General features: G+C 43.3%; 1 protein-coding gene across 1 annotated transcript in view; it reads right to left on the bottom strand.

Moving 5' to 3' along the window:
* The window catches only part of PTGFRN (prostaglandin F2 receptor inhibitor), a 77,728-nt gene that overhangs the window by 13,809 nt on the left and 41,705 nt on the right, over positions 1-22,214 (bottom strand). The window contains exons 4-6 of the mRNA XM_025386965.1: positions 21,139-21,519; positions 8,769-9,194; positions 3,103-3,522 (exon numbers count right to left, since the gene is read on the bottom strand). Coding sequence (XP_025242750.1) covers positions 3,103-3,522; positions 8,769-9,194; positions 21,139-21,519 — 1,227 coding nt within the window. The remainder of the gene's footprint in view (positions 1-3,102; positions 3,523-8,768; positions 9,195-21,138; positions 21,520-22,214) is intronic.

Raw genomic sequence — 22,214 nt, 5'->3', positions numbered from 1 at the left:
CAAATATACAAGTAAAGGACAAAAACCACATAATCATCTCATCTCAATAGACACAGAAAAAGCATCTGACCACATTCAACACCTTTCCATGACAAAAATACTCAACAAACTAGGAATGAAAAAAAAAACTAAGAATAGAAGGAAACACACTAAGAGTGGAAGGAAACTTCCTCATTCTGATAAAGGGCATCCATGAAAATCCCACAGTGAACATGATACTTAAAGGTGAATGAGACTGAACACTTTCCCCCTATGATCAGAAACAAGACAAGAATGTCCACTTGTGCTACTTCTATTCAACACTGTATTGGAGGTTCTGGCTGGGCAATTACTCGAGAAAAAGAAATAGAAGATATTCAGTTTGGAAGGGAGAAGTAAAACTAGTTCTATTCACAGATGACATAATTTTGTATTTTAAAAATTGTAATGAGTCCCCAAACTTTAGAATTAATCAGAATTAATAAACAAGTTCAGCAAGGTCACAGGATTCAAGATCAATATACAAAAGCCAGTTGTACTTCTATAAAACTGCAATGAATAAACAAGCAGAAAAGTAAATTAAGAAAGCAATTCTATTTACAATAGCATCAAAAAGAATAAAATACTTAGGATAAATTTAACAAAAGAAACATGATTTGTACACTGAAAACTACAAAACACCATAGAAAAAATTTAATACCTAAATAAATGGAAAGATATCCCATGTTTATCAACTGAAAAACAATAGTGTTAAATGGCAATGCTTTCCAAATTGATCTACAGATTTAACACAATCCCCATCAAAGTCCCAGATGCCTGGACTGTAGAAATTAATAGGCTGATCCTAAAAGTCACATGGAAGTGCAAGGTATCCAAAATAGCCAAAACAATCTTGAAAAAGAACAAAATTGGAAGTCTCCAACTTCTTGATTTCAAAACTAACTACAAAGCTACAGTAATCAAACAATGTGATACTGTTATAAGAACAGAAATCTAGATCATTGAAATAGAATGGACAGTCTAGAAATAAACCTTACATTTATGATTAAATGATTTTTGACAAGGGTACGAAAACAAATCAATGGGAGAAATAACACACTTTTCAATAAATGGTGCCAGGACAACTGGCCATCTCCTTGCAAAATAATAAAAGTTGGATCCCTTCCTCTTAACCACATACAAAAATTAACATGAATCATAGCCTAAAATGTAAGAGCTAAAACTATAAACTCTGGGAAGAAAACATAGGTGTTAATCCTCACAGCCTTAGATTAGGCAGTGATTTCTTAGACATAGCAAAAACACAAGCAGCAAAAGGAGAAAAAAAAAAAAAAAAAGCAGATGAACTGGACTTCATCAAAATTTAAAAATTTGGTGTTTCAAGAGACATCATTAAGAAAGTGAAAGACAACACACAGAATGGGAGAAGATATTTTCAAATAACAATGTTTATGGCAGCACTATTCATAATAACCAAAAAGTAGAAATAGTCTAAACGTCCATCAACAGATGAATGGATAAACAAACGTGGCATATCCATACAATGAAATATTATTCGGCCACAGAAAGGAATGAAGTACTGATACCTGCTACAACATGAATGGACCTTGAAAACATTATGCTAAGTGAAAAAAAGCAAGTCACGAAAGTCCACATATAATATGATTCAATTCATATGAAATACCCAGAAGAGGCAAATCTATAGAGACAGCAAGTAAATTAGTGGTTGCCAGGGGCGGGGGCATGGGGGCATGGGAATGATTACTAACGAGAGCGGAGTTTCTTTTTGAGGTGATTAAAATGTTCTAGAATTAGATAGTGCTGATGGTTGCACAACTCTGTGACTATACTAGAAACCATTAAATTGTACACTTTATATAGTGAATTTTATGGTATGTGAGTTCTATCTCAATAAAGCTGCTATTAAAAACAAACAGATACACAATAAAGGAAGCCTATGCTTTCTCTGCTCTTTCCAAATCTAAGGGCTTAAATCAATATTTACCCTTTAATTTAAAGGTCAAGAGATGTTAGAAGATTATTTCACTATATACCATAAAAGGTTATAATACTACAAATAATATTAATAGAAAACAAACTGTATTAGAATCTAGCTTATCTTTAATATAAATACTAATTATTTAATTCAATAAATATCTTGCAGTCATTATACTGATTCAATTGATACCTGAATTTTTACAGAGGAGTATCAATATATACATTCACATATTTCTAATTAAAACCCAGGAACCCAGGGCAGAGTTAGTGAAAACATTTAGTCTTAAACTCACAAATGATAATCCTTTGCATTGATATTCTAAATAAGATTGGGGTTGAAATACTTTCAAATCATCTTCCTACTGAAACACACACATACACAAAGAATGTTAAAAATCTTCCACTTTTGACAAGTCATTTAACACCTTGGGAGGCTCGATTCCCTCCTCTCTTTCTTTATACTCCACCATGTCCCCTAAAGTATCTGAAGTAGCTGAGCTTCAGTTCATTTTCTTAAAATGAAAGCAGAAATGAAAACATACATTCATCCAAAAACTTGTACATGAATGTCCACAGCAGCATTATTTATAATAGCCAAGAACTGGAAACACCCAAATGTCCATCAACTGATGAATGGATAAACAAAATGTGGCATATGCATACAATGGAATCTTATTCAGTCATAAAAATGAACAAAGCACTGATACATGCTACAATATGGATGACCCTTGAAAACATTTTGCTCCAAAAAAGAAGCCAGATACAAAGGCCACATATTATATTCCATTTATGTGAAATGTCCATAATAGGCAAAATGTCTAGAGACAGAAAGTAGATCATGGTTGTTGCAGAATGGGAGGTAGGTAATGGAGTGTGAATGGAGGGTATTGGCTAAGGGGTCCAGGTTTCTTTCGGGGTCAAGAAAATGTTCTAAAACTGGTTGTGGTGATGGTCATACAACTTTGTGAATATATGAAAAGCCACTGAATTATGTACTTTAAACAGGTAATTGTACGGCATGTGAATTGCATCTTAACAAAGCTGTTTTTAAAAATGAGGGCATCTGATCAAAACCCTAGGGTCTCTTCTAGCTCCATCTATGATTCCACAGGACTCCCTGCTCACCTGAGGTTTGGAAGTCTATCTCAATAGGATTGGAGAGACTGGTTGCTGCTTCTCGCCAAAGGCTGCCTCTGACAGGAGACCAGGCTGTCACCATGCAGCGGTACAGCCCTGCGTCTGAGACCTGAGTCTGGTACATTCGATAGCGGAACTCATCCTCCTGCACTTTTTCTAAAACAACGCCATCCACCCGTGATGCGTCTGTCCAATTCTCCAGCTTCACCACAGAATCCTGGTCCAGAGAGATGATGTACTTCGTTTCATTGGGACTGGAGAGGTCGCCGACAGGCTTCTCAGCCGTGATGAGAACAGAGTAGCGTGGCGACTTAATATTCTTGGAAGATACTTTGCAAGTCATCTCAAATGTATTTCCTGCGGCAAAGAAAGGCTTTGGCTGCCTCGCCTTCACCACAAGCACGGAATCTGGAATGAAGGACCAGAAGGATGTGATTTCCAACAAGATCACTTAAAATAAAAATGCAACTAAAAGCAAAATAACCAAGAAATAGAAATTTATTTGCAAATTTCCACACAAAAGCACCTATGAAAATCGGGACACTCAGAAAGAAAATCATGTGTATCTATAAACAGGCTAAAACCACCCCATTGGAAGTAAGAGTCTGAAATTAATCAGTGGGTGTCAGGAGAGAGGAAATTATGGTGAGAACCAGTTTTAAGGATTTTTAAGTCCTTAAGAAGTTTCACCAGGAAGAGTTTGGGAACCCACTACTGGTGCTGCAAAAGATGCAAGGCAGAGGGCACTGCTAGCAAGGTGGGAAAGACATGGTTGAACACAACACCATGACCTCCAAGCCAGGCTCCTGGCCATACAATTTGCCTCTCCTCCCCAGGGGTCTGCTAAATGCAGGGAAAGTGCCCCTAGCTAAGCCAGCCTGCAGGCAGGAATACAGCAAGGGAGAAATGAGCTCTCTCTGTTTAATCATATGATAGTGACATTACAGATTTATTGCTAAAATGACTATAGCGTATATATTTGCAGATCTAATAATTTCCACTTGGTTTACACTTTAATTTCAGAAATGCTATTTAAACATTTTGAGAGGTGTCTATGGCTATGCTAACTTTAGGTTTAAGCGGATTACTCCTTGCGTCTCTGTCAAAACAACAATGCCTACGCAGGTACACATTAGAATTCATCTATTATAGTAGCACAATGTCAGGCACTTGGAAGGTGCTTAAATATTTGTTGAGTGGATGAATAAACGAATTAGACACATTCTTTTTATCCTTTAATAAGATGATGAATCCTATAATCCGTCCAGTTACAAGATGAGATTTTTACGTTAGATTTTTTGGAACACTTGTTCTACCAAACCGATTAGCAGAGCATATACATTATGAACTCTCTCCAGAACCACTGACTGCTGAGCTTCTACTGAGCCACCACAGCCTTTCTTGATTTTCCTGTGAGTTCGGTCATTCATTCACCAATTTAAACATGTATTTATTGAGAGCCTTCCATACTGCAGGTACTGGAAACATAACGGTGAATAAATAAATACAAAAATCCCTCCCTTTATATGCTAGTGAAGGAAGACAAATGAAATACACAAGTAAAATATATGGTATGGTTAGATGGTGATAAATGTTTAAGAGATGATAAGCAACCAAGGAAGAGAAAAAGCGTGGATTTGTATATGGAAGGAAGGTGTGTGTGCCGCAACTGTAAATAGAGAGATCAGGGACGTCCTCCCTGAGGAGGCAACATTTTAAAAAGAACCTGAGCTGGGTGTAGTGGCTCACGCCTATAATCTCAGTGATTACAGAGGCTGAGGCGAGAGGACTGCGTGAGGTCAGGAGTTTGAGATCAACCTGGACAACATAGCAAGACCCTGTGTCTCTAAAAATAAAATTAAATAATTAGCCAGGCACAGAGCATGTGCCTATAGTCCCAGCTACTTGGGAGGCTTGAGCCCAGGAGTTTGAGGCAACAATGAGTTGTGATGGTGCCACTGTACTCCAGCCTGGGTGAGAGAGCCTGGGTGAGAGAGCAGGCCCAAGATTCTAAAAAAATAAAATTAAAATTAAAAATAAAATTAAATAAATAAAAAGGACCTGAAGGAGGTGAGGGAGCAAGTCCTATCTACTTGGGAAGAGCATTCTAGGCTGATGGAACAGCAGGCAGAAAGCTACAAGCCAGGAGCACACCTGGTATATTTGAGGAGCCTGGAAGGGCAGAGTGGTTGGGTGGAGTGGGTGCTGGGAAGGGTGCTAGGTGAGGCCAGAAGGTAATGGGACCAGTTGAGTTGGTACAGAACACCTAAGACCACTTAGAGGATTCTGGGTTTTGCTCTGAGTGAGGCTTTGAAGATTCAGAGCGGAGGAGTTGCAGGACCTGACTTATATTTAACAGGATTGTTCCAGCTGCCGTGTGCTAGGGCAGAGCACGGAGACAAGCTGGGAGGCCAGGGATGTAATCCAGGCAAGGGTGGCGCCGTAAATGGCAGAGTGTGAAAAGTAGCCAGATTCTAAGTCAATTTTAAGAACGAGGAGTCCAGGATGAAGGTTTTGGGCTGAGCCACTAGAACAATGGTGCTGGAGGAGGCTGGGAGAAGAGAGCTGGCAGATGCAATGGGAAGCGTCCTTTTGAACAGAAATTTAAGATGCCTGTTAGTCAAATAGTGTCAAGAACGCAATGTAATATTGAGTCTGGAGTTCTGGAAAGAGGTCCGGGGTAGACATGTAAATCTGGAGTCACTGGTGTCTAGGGGGTATTTAAATTCATGAGATTAGAGACATCACCAAGAAAGTGAGGTTAAATAGAAAAGAAGTCCAAGTCCAAGGACTATGTCCAAAGACTATGTCCTGAGGTAGTCTAATGTTCCAGGGTTCAAAAAATGAATAGAAGCCAGCAAAGGAGGCTGAGAAATAGCTAATAAAGTTGGAAGAACGCCCTGAGAAGGCAGTGTCCCACAAGCCAAGGGAAAAACCAAAGGATTCCCAGGAGGAGGGAATCACTTGTGTTAAATTCTGCTAAGTCAAATAAAATAACTGACAATAGGATTTTCCAATATGATGATTACTGGCCACCTTACCACAAGCAGCTGAGGGGAAAGCCTGATTCGAGTAGGTACCAGAGAGAATGGAAGGAGAAAAACCAGACACACTGAGTATGTATACATCAAATATTATTGTTATAAAAGGAAAAAGTAATAAGTAGACAAATGGGTGTCAGCAACAGAAAGATGGATGAAGAAGCAAGATCAAGATTAGCATAAAAAAGGTGGGGGCCTGGCACAGTGGGTCATGCCTGTAATTCTAGCACTTTGGGAGGCCAAGGCAGGAGGATCATTTGAGGCCAGGAGTTCAAGACCAGCCTGGACAACACACTGAGACCCTGTCTCTACTCCCACCCCCTAAAAAAATAGCCAGGCATGATGGTAATGGCCTGTAGTGCCTCTAGTTCCAACTACTCGGGAGGCTGAGGTGGGATGATAACTTTAACCTACCTAGGAGGCTGAAGCTACAGTAAGCCATGATCATGACACTGCAAGTCAGCCTGGGTAACAGAGCAAGACCCTGTCTCAAAAATAATAATAATAATAATAAGCTGTATGTGGTGGTGAGCATCTGTAGTCCCAGCTGCTCAGGAGGCTAAGGTGGGAGGATCACTGGAGCCCAGGAGGTCGAGGCTGCAGTGAGCTACAATCACACCACTGCACTCCAGCCTGGGCAACAGAGTGAGACCTTGTCCCTAAAAACAAAACAAAACTAAAACAACAAAAAATACCACAACCCTCACTCCCCACCCCCTCTTAAAAACCCAAGGAAACCTGGATCTAACAGCACATTGACAGACCAATGGGAAAGGTCCAGAAGGGAGAGAATTACTGAAGATGTAAGAGAGAGCAGCCATGGTCTAAGTAGTGAGAGCGGCTGGCCTCTGCCAGGTCGTATGCCGGGTGACCTGGTCTCAGCCCTGGGGCAGCATGAATGAGTATTCTCCTGATTATTTCTACTTTTAGGAGAACAGGAAGCAGGGCCAACAGCTGAGAAAGAAGCTGTGGGAGGAGGTTTGCAGAGACAGACGGTTGTGTGCAGTAATCACTTAGGAGAGTGGGGAGATGAACAGACTAACGAAATGCAGAAAATTCTCAGGCAGTGCTGAGAGCCCACTTGTCACAAGTGACCACTACTTTAAAGGGAGACCAGTCAACATGTTTGAATGTTTCTCTTCAACCACATTAGCTCTGTGGGCATGGGTAGGGAGGCTGCAGAAAGCTGCCTTTGAACTGGGTTGTGGTTTGGCCAGACTCTAATGCAAACTGAGAAAGGAAGGGAGCTAGGGGTGTATGCAAGGGAGTGATTAAGACTGACTGGGAATTTAGGCTAGGTAACAGTAGGTGACCACATAACTTACCCCTACCTCCCACCCTTAGCTCTGAGAATGAAAGAAGGTGCTATCATAATGTACACCAGTCCAGGTGTACGCTGGACTACAAATGGGCACCCTAGTGAGAGAGACATGAAGACACAATGGGAGTGAAGGATGATGTCAGGTGGTAAGATTAACAGATTGTTGGCCCCAGTAGGATTCAGGGATTGTTGCTGGAGTACTAGAGGGAGCGGTGTAGAAAGACACCTGAGATCTGTTTAGAGAACAGGATGCTTGTAATTGAGACTGTGGAGGGGTTTCAGTTATCAGAAGGGAGACGGTCTAATGTAGCATATAAGCACGGGAGTGTAGGACCAAAATAGGATAGAGGACATGATGACTAGAGAGAGGAGGACAAGCAACTGAGAATGACAGGATTAACTATATTACAGTTCGCCATCTTGGCTGCACATGAAAATCACTATGGGAGCATTTAAAAATTCCAGTGCCCAGAATGCGTATACTTCAGACCAACTAAAATAGAATTTCTGGTAGGACCCGCCCGATCTCGTCTGATCTTGGAAGCTAAGCAGGGTCGGGCCTGGTTAGTATTTGGATGGGAGAATTTCTGGTGGGACAAAGCACCAGCATTTTTTTTTAAGTTCCTAGGGTGCTTCCAACTGTGACCCGGTGCTCTACACAGATACTGAAGTTAGCAAGATGGGAGCAGTGTCAGAGTGGCCATGAAACAAACGCTAACATCTTCAAAGAACGAATGAAGGATCTAGGAGGCAACAGGCAATAGTAACGAGAAGAGGTGGTATGCTGTGATGATGACATGAGATTCGGAGCTAGATATTTTTAGGAGTGAGCAAAAACAGCCTGGAAGCTGCAGGGAGGATCAAGGAGGGCACCTGCCCCACCTCTAGGCCCAGTTATGAGAATTGTGGGAAGAAAATGGGCACCACTTAGGTGGGCTCTCGGGGAAACTGTCCTCAGAGAGGTAACTGTTTCTCCAGGGGAAAGAGTGTCCTCAGAGTCATCAGGTTCAACACAAGAAAGAGAAAAGGAACATTCAGAGGTAAAGTTCAGGAAACAAGAGACTTGGCTGATGACAGTGAGTTGGAGAGGGACCTCTCTGGGGCTTAGGGATAGAGGAGGGGTGATAGTGAGTCCAAAGAGGTCTAGCAGGTTGCATGGCGATCAATGTCCAGGACATACATTCCCAGTGTAAGTGATAACCTGCAGAGGGTGACTGTGCATCTGAAAACACATAGAGGCACGACTTAAGCAAACACAAAACAAAAATGAATAACAAGAAAAAAGTTCCTACCTTCTAATGCCCAAAATATGTTAACGGGCTTGGAGAAGACATCCTTGCTTTTCACCCAGCTGTTGTTCCGCTGTTTGGTCCAGGCAGACACGACACAGTAATAATTGCCTCTGTCTTCCTCTGTAGTCCTTTGGATCCGGAAACTGAACGTGTCTGTATGTTCCTTAGAAAAAATAAAGTCTCCATCCTGGGCCCGCTGCTTGCTCCTCTCTCCGTATTTCAGCGTCCAGTCCCCATCCATGACTGCAAGCAGCTCGCTGGTCACCACATCGTCGCTGCGCCGGTTCATCCTGTAGTACCACGAAACTGTGAATCGGACATTCGCCTCCCCACTCTTCGTGTCCACCACCCGGCATGCCAGTTCTGTGGGGTCATCCGCAAACCCGGGGACCTTGGAAGCATTCAGGTACACCTGGTAGTCTGGTTCTGAACAAGAGAGACAGAAAGGCCAGGATAGGAAAATAATTAGAGCAACGTAGCAAGAATTAGCAAAAGGAATGAGACAAGGACTGCTCTTGTTTGGACAATTAAAAGCTTCTCCTGCCAGACTACAGAGACAGAAATCAGTCATTGCATTGGATAGGATCCTATAACAGTGTTCTTGCAAAACCTGTAAAACACCACCTCTCATACCTCCCACCCCAAGGAAACCTCCCAAGGGCAGAAGCCTAATGTCCTCGGCCAAAGTCTTGATCTTTCCATGGCGCTGGGTCTGCTGTCAGTTTCCCCAAGAGGTTAAGGTCTTCTGAGAAGAATCTCTTAAGAAGGTCAGTGTTCACCCTCTACCAAGATTGCTCTGGAATGCCAAGCAAGACCACAGACCTCCAACGCCCCCACTGGAGCAGTACTGGAAAACCCCACCCAACACTAGGCCCATCAGTCTCACAGTGGCTCAGCTTCCGTCATCCTTGGCCATGCCCCAAATGCAAGGCCCTCAGGTCATCATTCCCCCTACATATTCCTGTCCTCGTTTTACTGTTCCTCTGCCTTTTTCTGTGGAATCTGTGTTGCGTCACTGTGAATCTGGCCCTAGCGGGCACCCTATGACCCTGCAGGGAAGGGTTGGGGGGAAGCTAGCATTCTCCTAGCAATCCCTTTCCTCCGCCACAGTCCTGTTTTCACTGTGAGAAAAACCCCTCCCTCCTCTGGCTTCATTGCATCAATTTAATCCATCTGCACCTCCATGGTTCTGTCCTCCTTGGCCCCAAGACTTCCTCCACACCTGCCAAGGAGCTGGTGTTGGAATCCTCTTGTGGTTTCCTCTCCTTTCCCCCAGCTCCTCTACACCTGATTACTTGAGGTTCTCCAGTCTCCACACAGTCTCACGCCACTGTGATGACCTGTTCGGGATGCTCTACAAACTTCCACTTATTCTTCAATGTCACCTGGGTCCCCAGAAGGGATGTCCTCTGTGCTCCCATAAGCCATCTATGCACCCTTGGATGCCAGTTAGCCCACTCCACAGTGACTCTTTGCTTACAGTCTCATCCTCAAGCTCCAAATACACTGCCTTTTATGCAGTAGGCACTCAGTAAATGTTTACTGCCTTAATGTTCAGGCTTTTAGAAAAGGCTACATTTTTCTTTTCTTTTTTTTTTTTTCTGGACAGAGTCTCACTGTGTCTCCTACGTGAAGTGCAGTGGCGCCATCTCAGCTCACTGCAACTGCCTCCCAGGTTCAAGCATTTCTCATGCCTCAGCCAACCAAATAGCTGGGAATTCAGGCACACACCACCACACCCAGCTCATTTTTATATTTTTTTAGTAGAGACAGGGTTTTGCCATGTTGGACAGGCTGGTCTCAAACTCCTGACCTCAAGTGATCTGCCCACCTCAGCCTCCCAAAGTGCTGGGGTTACAGGAACGAGCCACCGCGCCCGGCCTATAAAGGCTACACGTTTTTCTTCCATAGCACTTTGCCTTCTGGGAGAAAAATAACACTACCTAAACAGAACGTTCCATTTATCAACACTATCTTTATCTGCATCATCTTGATCAAAGTTTAGTTTTATTTAACATTGTTTTCATTTATGACATACAGACTACAAGCTGCTGAGGTCAAGGAACTTTTCTTGTGATTTACACTTCTAATGGAATTTATAACATCATGATTTCTCTAAGAATGATTCAGTGGGCCAGGAAATGGAAAGAACTCAAAATCCTAAATCCTCCAATGTCATATTCGCAAGTATTTAATTGCTTGCACCCATCCATGGGAGCACACTGTACTGTGATGTGGACACCGTAGAGAAATCCACAGGCTGTGGGACTGCCAGGGCTAGAGAGGAATCCAGCGGCCATCCTGACTGCTCAATTTACAGGCTCGTGTGCTGTCACACTGCTAGGGGACATCCTGCTCCTGGGCATGGTGCTAACACACCACACCACACATCACCCTAGCAAACACTGACCGAAGGACACACACCACCCAGCTGTGTTTATACTATCATATGCAAAAGATAAGGAATGCTCAAATGACTCCACAACTAAACTTTCATGTCGAATTCTGGATGCAGCAATGTGGGTGCAGAGCAGGACAACTAAGTCCATCTCATGTGGAAAGGGCAGATTTGCACCAGCTGTGCACAGAGCAAGACTGCCCCAGAACACTGAACATCAACTATCTGCAGGCAGCAGCCAGCAGTGGCTGTTACATGGAGCCTCAAGTCCACTTCAAGCACAACACATAAGACCCTTCCTGTGTGGCATGAGACTGTGTGGAGACTGGAGAACCATAACCCTGCACAGCGAACTGTGAGGCAGCAGAGAACAGTGGTGAGGTGATGAGGTCTGGAGTCAGACTGTGTTCAAATCCTGGTTCTGCCATTTACTTGCTATTGACCTTGGGTGGATTACGCAGATCTCTGGTGCCTCACCCATAAAAATGGGGATGACAGTAATTAGCTCATAATGTTATTGTGAGGGTTAAGAGTTAAAATATACTGTACTTAAAATGCCTAGACTGATGCCTGGTGTGTGTGTATGCAGGTACACACATATTCATATATACAGACACGTGTATATATTTGTGATTATTATTCACAGTTTCCATTTCTGAGGGGAGGCCTTTAAATAAGTTAGTGACTGGCCCACACAGCTCAAAATTGGCAGATGGGAATGAAGCCCTACCAAGCCCTATCTTCTCCCACCTTTCAAGTGCATCCTTAGCTCACAGATGAACCAAACCTACTGTCTTCTAAACTTTGTATTTTCTAAGTTCCACTGACTGACATATGATTTTTAGGAATGCTGAGTGCAGTGCTGCCATGACACTAAGTTACTGCCACAGGGAATCTGACCCAGAAGACAACTCGCCGCAGGCCGTCGCCTCAGCCTCACTGACCAGTGTGATCCAAAACACCATGAAGTTGCCTGTGGGGACTCCTCTTCTGTCTCCTCACAGGTGACAGACCCTTTGATCCTTCATGGTTTACTTCCACCCCCGTGCAGATTCTTTCAAAGTGGCACCTTTTCAAAGGCTGTCAAAATTATGATGAAAGACACGAGATGCTCATTGCAGCATTATTCACAAGGGCCAAGATATGGAATCAATCCGTGTCCATCAACAGATGAATGGATTAAAAAAATGTGGTATATATACACAATAGACTACTATTCAACCATAAAAAAAAAGAACAAAATCCTGCTATTTGCAACAACACGGATGAACCTGGAGGACAGTGTTAAGTGAAATAAGCCAGGCACAGAAAGACAAATACCACATAATGTCACTCATATGTGGGAGCTCAAAAAGCTGAGCTCATAGAAACAGAGAGTAAAATGGTGATTACCAGAGGCTGGGGGATGGGGAGGGGAGAATGCTAGGCAAAGGATGCAAAATTTCAGTTAGACTGGAGGAATAAGTTCCAGAAATCTATTGTACAACATTGTGACTATAGTTAATAACCATTTATTGTATACTTGGAAACTGCTAAGAGAATAGATCTTCAACATTCTCAGCACAAAAAATTATAAGTATATGAGGTAATGGATATGTTAATTAGCTTGATTTAGCCATTCAACAATGTATACATATTTCAAAACACCATGTGATACACCATAAACACATATAATTTTAATCTGTCAATGAAAAAAAACATGTTCGAGTGACTTGACTCACCTATTAGTGGTCAGATCACAGAACACACAGAAAAGGGGTCAAAACTAGCTCCTGTGCCAACCACCTGGGCAGCTCTCTCTCTCCTCCCACTCCCTGGCCTGCTCACACCCCAAAGCTCACTCCCCCAGACATGAAAACCCAGCTCTTCCTTAGCCTCCAGACCCAAACGCTGGCCTCAGCTGAGGTCTCGGCATTCTGACCGGGCATCCATGGCATCTTAACCTCAGCATGCTCACAACCAAATTCACCTCACTCCACATCTGCCTCTGCAAACACACACACACACACACACACAGAGCGAGCAAGCAAGAGAGAGAGAGAGAGAGAGAGAGAGATAGAGAGCGCTAAAACCTTGCTCCAAACACAGCCAGCCCCACCTCCAAACTTTTCAACAACCATTCCTGCTACCACATTCCTGCCATTCATTCTCAAGGTCGCTCAGTGTTAAAGGTGTGCCGTCTTCAACACTCTCCCTTCCCTTCCACCTCTCCACTCTGAGGGTTCTTAAGTCTCGCACATCCTACCTCCTCAGTGTCTCTTCCATTTCTTTGTTCCCAGGCCTGATGCAGAGTAGACACTTCATGAATATTTGCAAATAGAAGTAAAAACCTCATGAAGAACCCCTTCACCCCGGCCCTCACTCCCTCTAGCCAAGACTGTAATAACAACCTCCCAATGCCACCTGACATGACTGACATGACTGACATGACTGCTCGGGCATCTGCTCTATAAGCCTCTCGTGGCTTCTTCCCCCACCTACTGAGTTAAGAAAATTTTTCCCAGCCTGGCTTCAAGGCCCTCCACTGCATGCACCCAGCCGCAGCACCCACTGCCTTCTCAACTCCACTCAGACAGCACCTCTCACCATTCCCTAGCTAATCCTATGCTTCCAGTTTCTCTGCCTGCCTTCCTGCTGTTCTGTCTGCCTCAGCACCTGGGCCACCTGCTCAGTGTGGCCCTGCTCAGTAAGTAGTTCAAATAATCACTGAAGAGATGCTTTCATTCTACTCCATTCTCCACCCTGAAATGAATCTGTTTGAATCCTCCGTATCCAAACATAGCGGAATGAGAGTATGGGGGACTTGCACAATGTGTGCATCTAGCTATAGGAATTCCAGCTTGGAAGGAAAGAATAATCTCTTCATTGACCTCAACAGTTGGTCTCTTCATTGTCTCTTAAAACTAACCTTAGGCCTCAGAAAAGGAGGTCTCAGTTTTCATGCAAAGGCAAACAAAAACAAGTGGATTTTTGGCTTGTGAACTTATGAGGGGCAGGTTCATTTGAACTATCCACCAGCCTTGCATGTCATCTTTAGACTTACACTCCTGGAGGAGATACGATTCCACCATGTCAGAATGGTAGGAGTAGGAGTGGGTTCTGATTTCTTCTTTGTTTTGGTGCATGGACAGAGATTGTCCTTTAACATTGTTTTACAATTTTAAAAATGGTTCGCAGAGATTGTGCCCTTCTTCAAGGCCTGTCATGTACACACCTCTTCTGTGCATCCTCTCCTACTCAACGGAGAATGCCTCCTTTGAACTCGCATGTCACACTCCTACTTCATATTCAACAAATCCCACCACCTGCCAAGCTCCCAGCTCTCTAAGGATTTTATGTGAATCCTGCCTTGAACTTTGGTTATTTGTATGTATGTCTTAGCGGCCTTCCACAGGACTCTTCCCAGGGCCAGGGACTGCCACCTTGATTCTCTGTACGTGCTGTGCATGCAGTGCCTTGTACATAAAAAATACTAACATACTGGCTGAATTGAACTAAATTTAATATTTTGCATTAAAATGTTCATTTTGGGCACAAGCATTTCACCACTGATTACTGCTACATTCTGCTTGATCTCATCAAGAAATCAGCTAAGAATGCAATGGTGGTTATGTTTAAAAACTGCTTATCATTAAAGATGCATACTAAAGTGTTGAACAGTGAAATGACATGATGTCTGGGATACACTTTATACTCTTCCAGAAGAAAACAGTGTGTGTTTGTGTGTGTGTGTGTCTGTGTGTGTCTGGTGTCTGGAATAGGGAAGAGAGATAAAATAAGATCAGCAAAATATTGATTATTGTTGAAGTTGGTGGTTATTTCTTCCCTGTGAATATTTGTAAATTTCTATTTTTGAAAGTTAAAAACAAACAACAACACACATTGTAAGCCCTCTCACAGAATACTGAGGCCAGTCCAAGTGCGGCATCACTGACGTTCTGAGAACCAGGGATCTGCCCCCTAATCTGGATGCCAGGAAGGCGTCTGCTCATGTCCACACCATCTCTCAAGCGACACACAGACTCCAAAAGAGTGACCCTCCCCGAAAGAAAGGCTTTAAAAATAATGGCTCATTAAACTCCTTTGTCACAACTTTCAAAACAATGAAAAGCTTTCAGAATCACTGGCTAATTTCTAAAAACAAGTATTGTGTGCCTACTATGTGCAGGAGCCTGATCTAGAGACTTTCACACAAAATACCTCCTTTTACTCTCATGACAATTTTGTAAGGAAGGTAGTATTATCCCCATTTTATGATAATAATGCTAAACAACGAGCTTTTATCAAGGGTTTTCTATATGCCAGGCACCAAGCTATATACTTTCCTTGTGTTTTCAGTTAATCTCCATAACAACCTTATAAAATTGGTACTATTTTCATGTACACTTCCAATTGAAAAACAAACAAAAAGCAAAAATGAAGCCCAGAGGAGCTAAGTTAGAAGACTAAGGCCTTGCAGAGTGTGTGAGAGCAGTATTACAGGACAGGCTTTGGCTCCATGGCCTGGCTCCTAGTATGATCAAATTGTGCAACCTCCTTACACACCCAGGTTATTAATCTTTCTCAAAGCCTGCCACGTCCCGGAAGACAAGAGTGATAACAACAGCTGAAGTACTAATCCTGAACTGTGTACAACAGGACCATGGTCTAATACCCCCTCTGACACTTAGTTAACTTGGCACAGCTAATTATAGGAATGGCTGCATGCACCAGTTAAAAGAAACAGAAGGAGTACTCAGCCTCTGCTAATGACAGGGTTTTATTATTTTGAATTGGTAGGTACTTTAGAGGCAGCTAAAGCATATTGACCAATTGTCAAAATGACACCACGATCATCATTTGTATAACAATTAAATATTCACCAACATTTAATGAGTGAAGGCTACAAATACGGCGCTATTGTTGTTGGGAGGGGGTGGGAGGGGGGACTCGTTACCTTACTGTGGCAGAACCATTATGAGGATGTGTGGAGCACTAGCCATTTCAGAGCAATAATAATAACATTATTTGAATGCAACATCTATTCCCTGCACCCAAAGAAATACTCATGAAGGGCCAGGCACGGTGGCTCACACCTGTAATCCCAGCACTTTTGGGAGGCCAAGGTGGGCGGATCACCTGAAGTCAGGAGTTTGAGACCAGCCTGGCCAACACGGTGAAACCCCATCTCTACTGAAAAAAAAAAAAAAAAATTAGCCGGGTATGGTGGTGGGCGCCTGTAGTCCCAGCTACTCAGGAGGCTAGGGCAGGAGAATCGCTTGAACCCGGGAGGCAGAGGTTGCAGTGAGCCAAGATTGCACCACTGCACTCCAGCCTGGGCGACAGAGCAAGACTCCATCTCAAAAACAAAAAGAAGAAATACTCATGAAGTTTTTCTTTCTTCATCCTCATTTGCTCCTTCCAGAGAAGGAAAAGTGAATTACCAGCCTTGACGGGGAGGAAAAGGGCTGGATGTGGTCAGCTCAACACCTTTCTTTAGCTCCTCTTGGGAGCAGCTGCCTTTAGGACACACATGTTCCTAGTCCTCTACGCTGGGCTCCTCCGTGCCCTAAGACAAACTCTTAGGTCTTAACTGGTTAAGAACTTGGTGGGGAAGACCCTCAAACACAAACAAATCATCATCGCCACCACCAAGAAAATGCAGTGAGCATTTAAGAGCCAGGCACTGTACTAAGCGCTTTATATGCATTATCATATTAAACCAGGAAACCAAAACTTACTTGGAAATGTTCATCAACACACCCAAGGCAACATCCCTAGAAGGTGGTGAAGGAGGACTAACACAGGTCTCCTGACTCCAACACTTGGCCACGTGCTCGTCTGCCTTCCAGAATAATCCTGGACAGACAGCCGATAATAGTTATCCTTAAAAAACCTACAGGTCTAAATTTTATCTCCTATAAATGGCCCAGAACTCTAAAGTTTCTACTAAGTACTTAGCAAATTAACAGCTCCTTTTAAAGAAAATAATTACCTTCCTTGCTGGCGCACTGCTGAAGAGGGGCCAGTCCTTTAGTGGGGAAGAATGCAAATCAGGTTTTTAAGACTGAACAGCAGAACTCAACTCTGCCTCCTCCAGCTCTTATATCCAAAGCCTGTGGAACCCCTTCCAATTAACACCACAGAAGTCTGGTACTTCGGGCAGAGAGCTCAACCATGAACTGATTAGTATCCAACTCTTGCCAAAGGCTCATTTAAGACATCTGATAGCAGAAGGAGATGGCTTAATGTGCAGATTAACTAGCCATTCTGCTAGGTTCTCTGTTTTAGACATGTACTAAATTGGATCAACACAAAGCATCATTTGTCCCCCACAGTAATTCAACTTCTTACAGAAACCCTTCACACACTTAAGATTTATGTCCTCAGCTTTTATAGAGGGTGGATATAAGAAACATCCATTTAAACAATCATTTAGGGCCCTTTGTAAAAGAACAGTTGAAAGCCCTGTCCATTATGTTTTCCAATGCCCCAGAATGAAAGAGCACATGATAAATTCAGTGCCAAGAGAAAGTTTGTCTCTCTGAGAGAGTTTATGTTTTCCTTCCTCAGAGGAGAACTGTATAATCACATCTTTTTTTTTTTTTTTTTTTTTTTGTCTCAACTCTTCAGAATTTCAGAGGCAATTTCAGTGCTCAAATATAATAACTAATTCATACCAACCACCTTGCAATATCTATTCTTCTTTTACCCTTTTGATCTTGATTTTTATGTTTCCTGCTTTAAATTGTACTTCATTTTGCAAGCCAACTTAAATCTTTTTTCTTTCCCTTCAAAGTAGGACATACACTCTAAGTAAAAGAGGTTTTTTCTCACCCTCTAAAAAATTATCATGATCCTCTCAATGGCTGCAAGTGCTCTGGACTTGCCAGACCCATTCACGTCATCGCCCTCTCTTCCTGCTTAGCACAGTGGAATTCTAGAAGACCCCAATCAGCTTCAACCCCCTCACCTAGCTCAGTACACAAGCCCCAAGCAAATGAAGCCAAGAACTACCCAGCTCTTAGGACTATGCTCTGGAGTTTCAGGAGTGAAGCTGAGTTCCAAGGCCAAAAATATTTTCACATTGAACATTTAATGCATATAAGGTCCTTAGTCCAGTGCCTGGCACACAGTAGATAATAAATGGTAATTACTTTTTTTTTTTTTTTTGAGACGGAGTCTCGCTCTGTCGCCCAGGCTGGAGTATGGTGGCCGGATCTCAGCTCACTGCAAGCTCCGCCTCCTGGGTTCACGCCATTCTCCTGCCTCAGCCTCCCCAGTAGCTGGGACTACAGGCGCCCGCCACCTCGCCCGGCTATTTTGTATTTTTTAGTAGAGACGGGGTTTCACCGGGTTAGCCAGGATGGTCTCGATCTCCTGACCTCGTGATCTGCCCGTCTCAGCCTCCCAAAGTGCTGGGATTACAGGCTTGAGCCACTGCGCCCGGCCGTAATTACTCATTTTAATCTGCCAAGTGGCAAAACTGAGTTTTGCATCTTACCTGTGTGGCAAACCAGCCCTCTCGAGAACTTTTCTGTGACAACAGTCCAGAGTTACACGACCTGAGACCATCTATATAAACAGAGTGCTTGGCAGGTTGTCTATCTTTTTTGGTCACTTCTCAATTACCTTATATTTGTCCCAAGTTGTATGTGGTACGGTATCCATATGCATATACGTGCACGTTACGTATCTAGAGACAACCATGGAGTGTCACGCCAGGCTCACTGGCTTCTGGACAGAGTCCAGCGGGGAATTCTTTGAGAAGGACCTGCTGCTGTGCTCATGCCCTACCCGCTCCTGACAAGCGTCCAAGCAGCTGCAGTGGTCTGAGTCATAGGCACAGTGAAGGAGGAGAAGATTTAAGAGGAACACAAAAGAAGAACGCAATTGTTTTTCATACCACTCGCACTTTCGTTAGGTTTACTCAGGGGCAAATATCTCTGAATATCCTAGGAGTTGAACATTACTGCTTTCCTAGCAATTCTAATTCTCCTATGCACAAATTTTAACAAGATTCATGTGTGGGTACTGGTTTATTTACCCACTCAGCTAATATTTATTGAGTGCTTATTACGTGCAAAGCACCGGGGAAGATGCAGGTTCTATATCTGTTAGCATCAGTCAGGGAAAAGCACACTGATGACTTTCACAATGGCAGTGGCACTCCATAGGAAAACAAATGACAGGATCCTTTGGATAATAACTGAGCCTCTTCCACAATTTAGTCGCTTTATTTCTTTTCACCCTCTGGAGAACACAGCTACCAACAAATCCCTTCCAGTTAAAGGAGCCCATTTCTCCCAGAGCTCCCCTCCTGTTGTCTGACAGTCCCTGCATTTCCCCCCGGGTATGCCGGGATCAATGCACAAGTACTTCAAAGAAGCCTCAAATTGGAGTGCAAGCAGCACTTTCAATGAAAAAAAAAAAAAAAAAAAAAAGTCCTCGAGCTGGGATTCAGAAGTTGAAGGGGGAGCGGGTACGGAGAGCCAGTGCTGGGATTTGACAGCACCATACAATACACCAAGGATCAGAGCTGTGAGACAAATTCAGCTCCAGAGATGAAAAATCTTCTTTTGGTGCTGACAACATCTGTTTTATTTTGAAGGTTGCTAAGGAGAGTTCTAGCTGGGCCAACATTGTTCCAGTTCAGTACTTCATAGTGACTCTCTTGCACGGGGTTCAGACGGCAGGAATAAAAAGCTCACCAGATAAACCCCGCTTCTTTCTTTTCAGATATCAAAGGATCACTTTGCTAACAGGGCTGATGAACACCCTGCCTCGTCTCCATCGGAATCGGATTGTCCCTTCTGCTTACTCTCATTGCTCTTCTCCCTGCCCCCGCTGTCTCCACTGGCCAACTCCCCATCTTTGCCAAATAAAGGCTTATTAGGGGGGAGAATAAAGAGAGTGAATATGCCACTAACCCAAAAGCAGATTTCCATGCAGAGATAAGGAAGAGATAAGTATGAGTTGAAGGTCATAGCAGAAGGATCAGACAAAGGAGGAAACGGTTTCCTGGCCTTTAAAGATCTGTTTTGCCTGCTAATAATCAGAGCAATGCCAAATGCCTTCATCAGGGCTCAGGCACTCATGGACAGTAGAGAGAGCAAAACGGGGGAGAATGTGATGGTAGGCCTGTCCCATCTCTGTAATAATGGAGGTGGGGAGCAAAGCTTTCCACACCCAGCTTGACCTCATCCCTCCTTTGATTACTTGCAATTATAAGGCATAACAAAAATTAGGAAAAGTTAGTGTACATTTTGCCGGGAGGGCAAACATTTAGGGAAAAAAGAGGTAGGGGAAGAGGAGCTTAGTATAAAATAAGAGGACATGCCAAAGATCTTCACATATACAGCAGGTTGTTATAAAATGGGTGGCAAGGTGGTCAACATTTGAGAGCCACGCTGCTCTTCCACTGGGGAAATTATAATCCGGAGTGAGAGCACCCACAAAACAAGCCAACAGAAGCAGGCGGGCCCTTTAGTTGTAACTGGTATATAAAGATATATTGTGGGATTCCAGGGTGTGACGTGAAAAAAAAAAAAAAAAAAAAAACACGCTTTCCAATAACTGAAGGAATTCTCTTTCTGCACTGGGCTTTGGAAAAGCACCAGCTCCTGCCAGGGAGCACCTAGGAGTCTAAGAGAAACAAACGAAGAATGGCAGCGTTCTCCCTCCAACAAAGATTCATTTCAAAGAGCCATTCAGCAGTGCCCTGACCCTGCAAATGTCGACAACAAAAGGAAACTATATACTCTCAAATGAGGGTATTGAGACAACTGAGGCCACATTATCTAAACATTTCCCTTGCCTGCCAGATTCTATTTCATCCCCAGCTTGGGATCTATCTGGGCCAAAGTATGCATGAACCAACAGAAATAATGTCAAAATAATGCAAAGTGCAGAGCCTCCTGAGATAACTCCTTCAGATAACTCCGAGGAGGGGTTAAGCTGGAGAGGTTAAGAGTCATTCTCCAAACCACTCACCTAGCCAGGTCACACCCACACCAGCTGGGGAAGACACGGCCTCTGCCACTTTGTGCCAGCTCCTGTTGTGTCCGGGTGCCCACAGGGACACGTGGCAGAAATAGTAGCCAGAGTTTTCTTTGCTAACATCCCGAACCAATAAATGGTAGGAGCGTGCATCCACATGACTCAAAGCAATGTGAGGCGAGCTGTGCACCAGGGAATCACGGTCAAGCCGCGCCAACACGTGGGAGCCAGGTAGGGTGCTGTCAGGTGTCCTGCTGAAGGACCATGTCACCTCGGGCCGGACGTCATCTGCTCGGTCTGTTGTGATGTTACAGGTCAGGTCCAGTTCCTTTCCTTCAGCCACAGACACATTCTTGGGCACAGCTGCTCGCAGAACTTGAAAATGAAAAACAAATACATCTAGGTAATCGATTATGTTTGCCCCTTCTATTCTCCACCCTCTTTAGAGCATCTCCTTTTAAGTTCTTATTTACAGTATTAAAGTTAGAAGGCTTTGTACAGTTGTAAGTGCTTGAGAATTATTTAATGAATAAATTAACAGAACATACCACATTTCTTTTTATTTTATAAAAACAATAGCCACAAACATTTATATATACCTGCTATATATGCCAGGCAGTGTTTTGAGTGTTTTACATATAATAATCCTCAAAAGAACCCTAAGAGATAGGTACTACTATTATCCTAATTTTACTATGAGGAAATTGAAGCACAGAGAAGTTAAGTAACTTGCCCAAGGTCACACAGCTGATAGGTGGCACAGATGGAATCCAAATCCAGGCTATCTGCCTTTAGAAACTCCGCTCCAACCTGCACGTTATGCACATGTACCCTAGAACTTAAAGTATAATAATAATAATAATAATAATAATAATAATAAAGAAACTCTGCTCTTCACTGTTACGCTATCTTTTGATAAGCAGTCTACTGAAGACTACAAAACTAGCCGGGCGCGGTGGCTCACGCCTGTAATCCCAGCACTTTGGGAGGCCGAGACGGGTGGATCACGAGGTCAGGAGATCGAGACCATCTTGGCTAACATGGTGAAACCTTGTCTCTACTAAAAAAAA

Source organism: Theropithecus gelada, chromosome 1, assembly GCF_003255815.1.
Source record: "Theropithecus gelada isolate Dixy chromosome 1, Tgel_1.0, whole genome shotgun sequence".
Classification (NCBI taxonomy): Eukaryota; Metazoa; Chordata; class Mammalia; order Primates; family Cercopithecidae; genus Theropithecus; species Theropithecus gelada.
The sequence above is the reverse complement of the archived record's forward strand: the minus strand, read 5'-3'. Positions and strand labels throughout refer to the sequence as shown.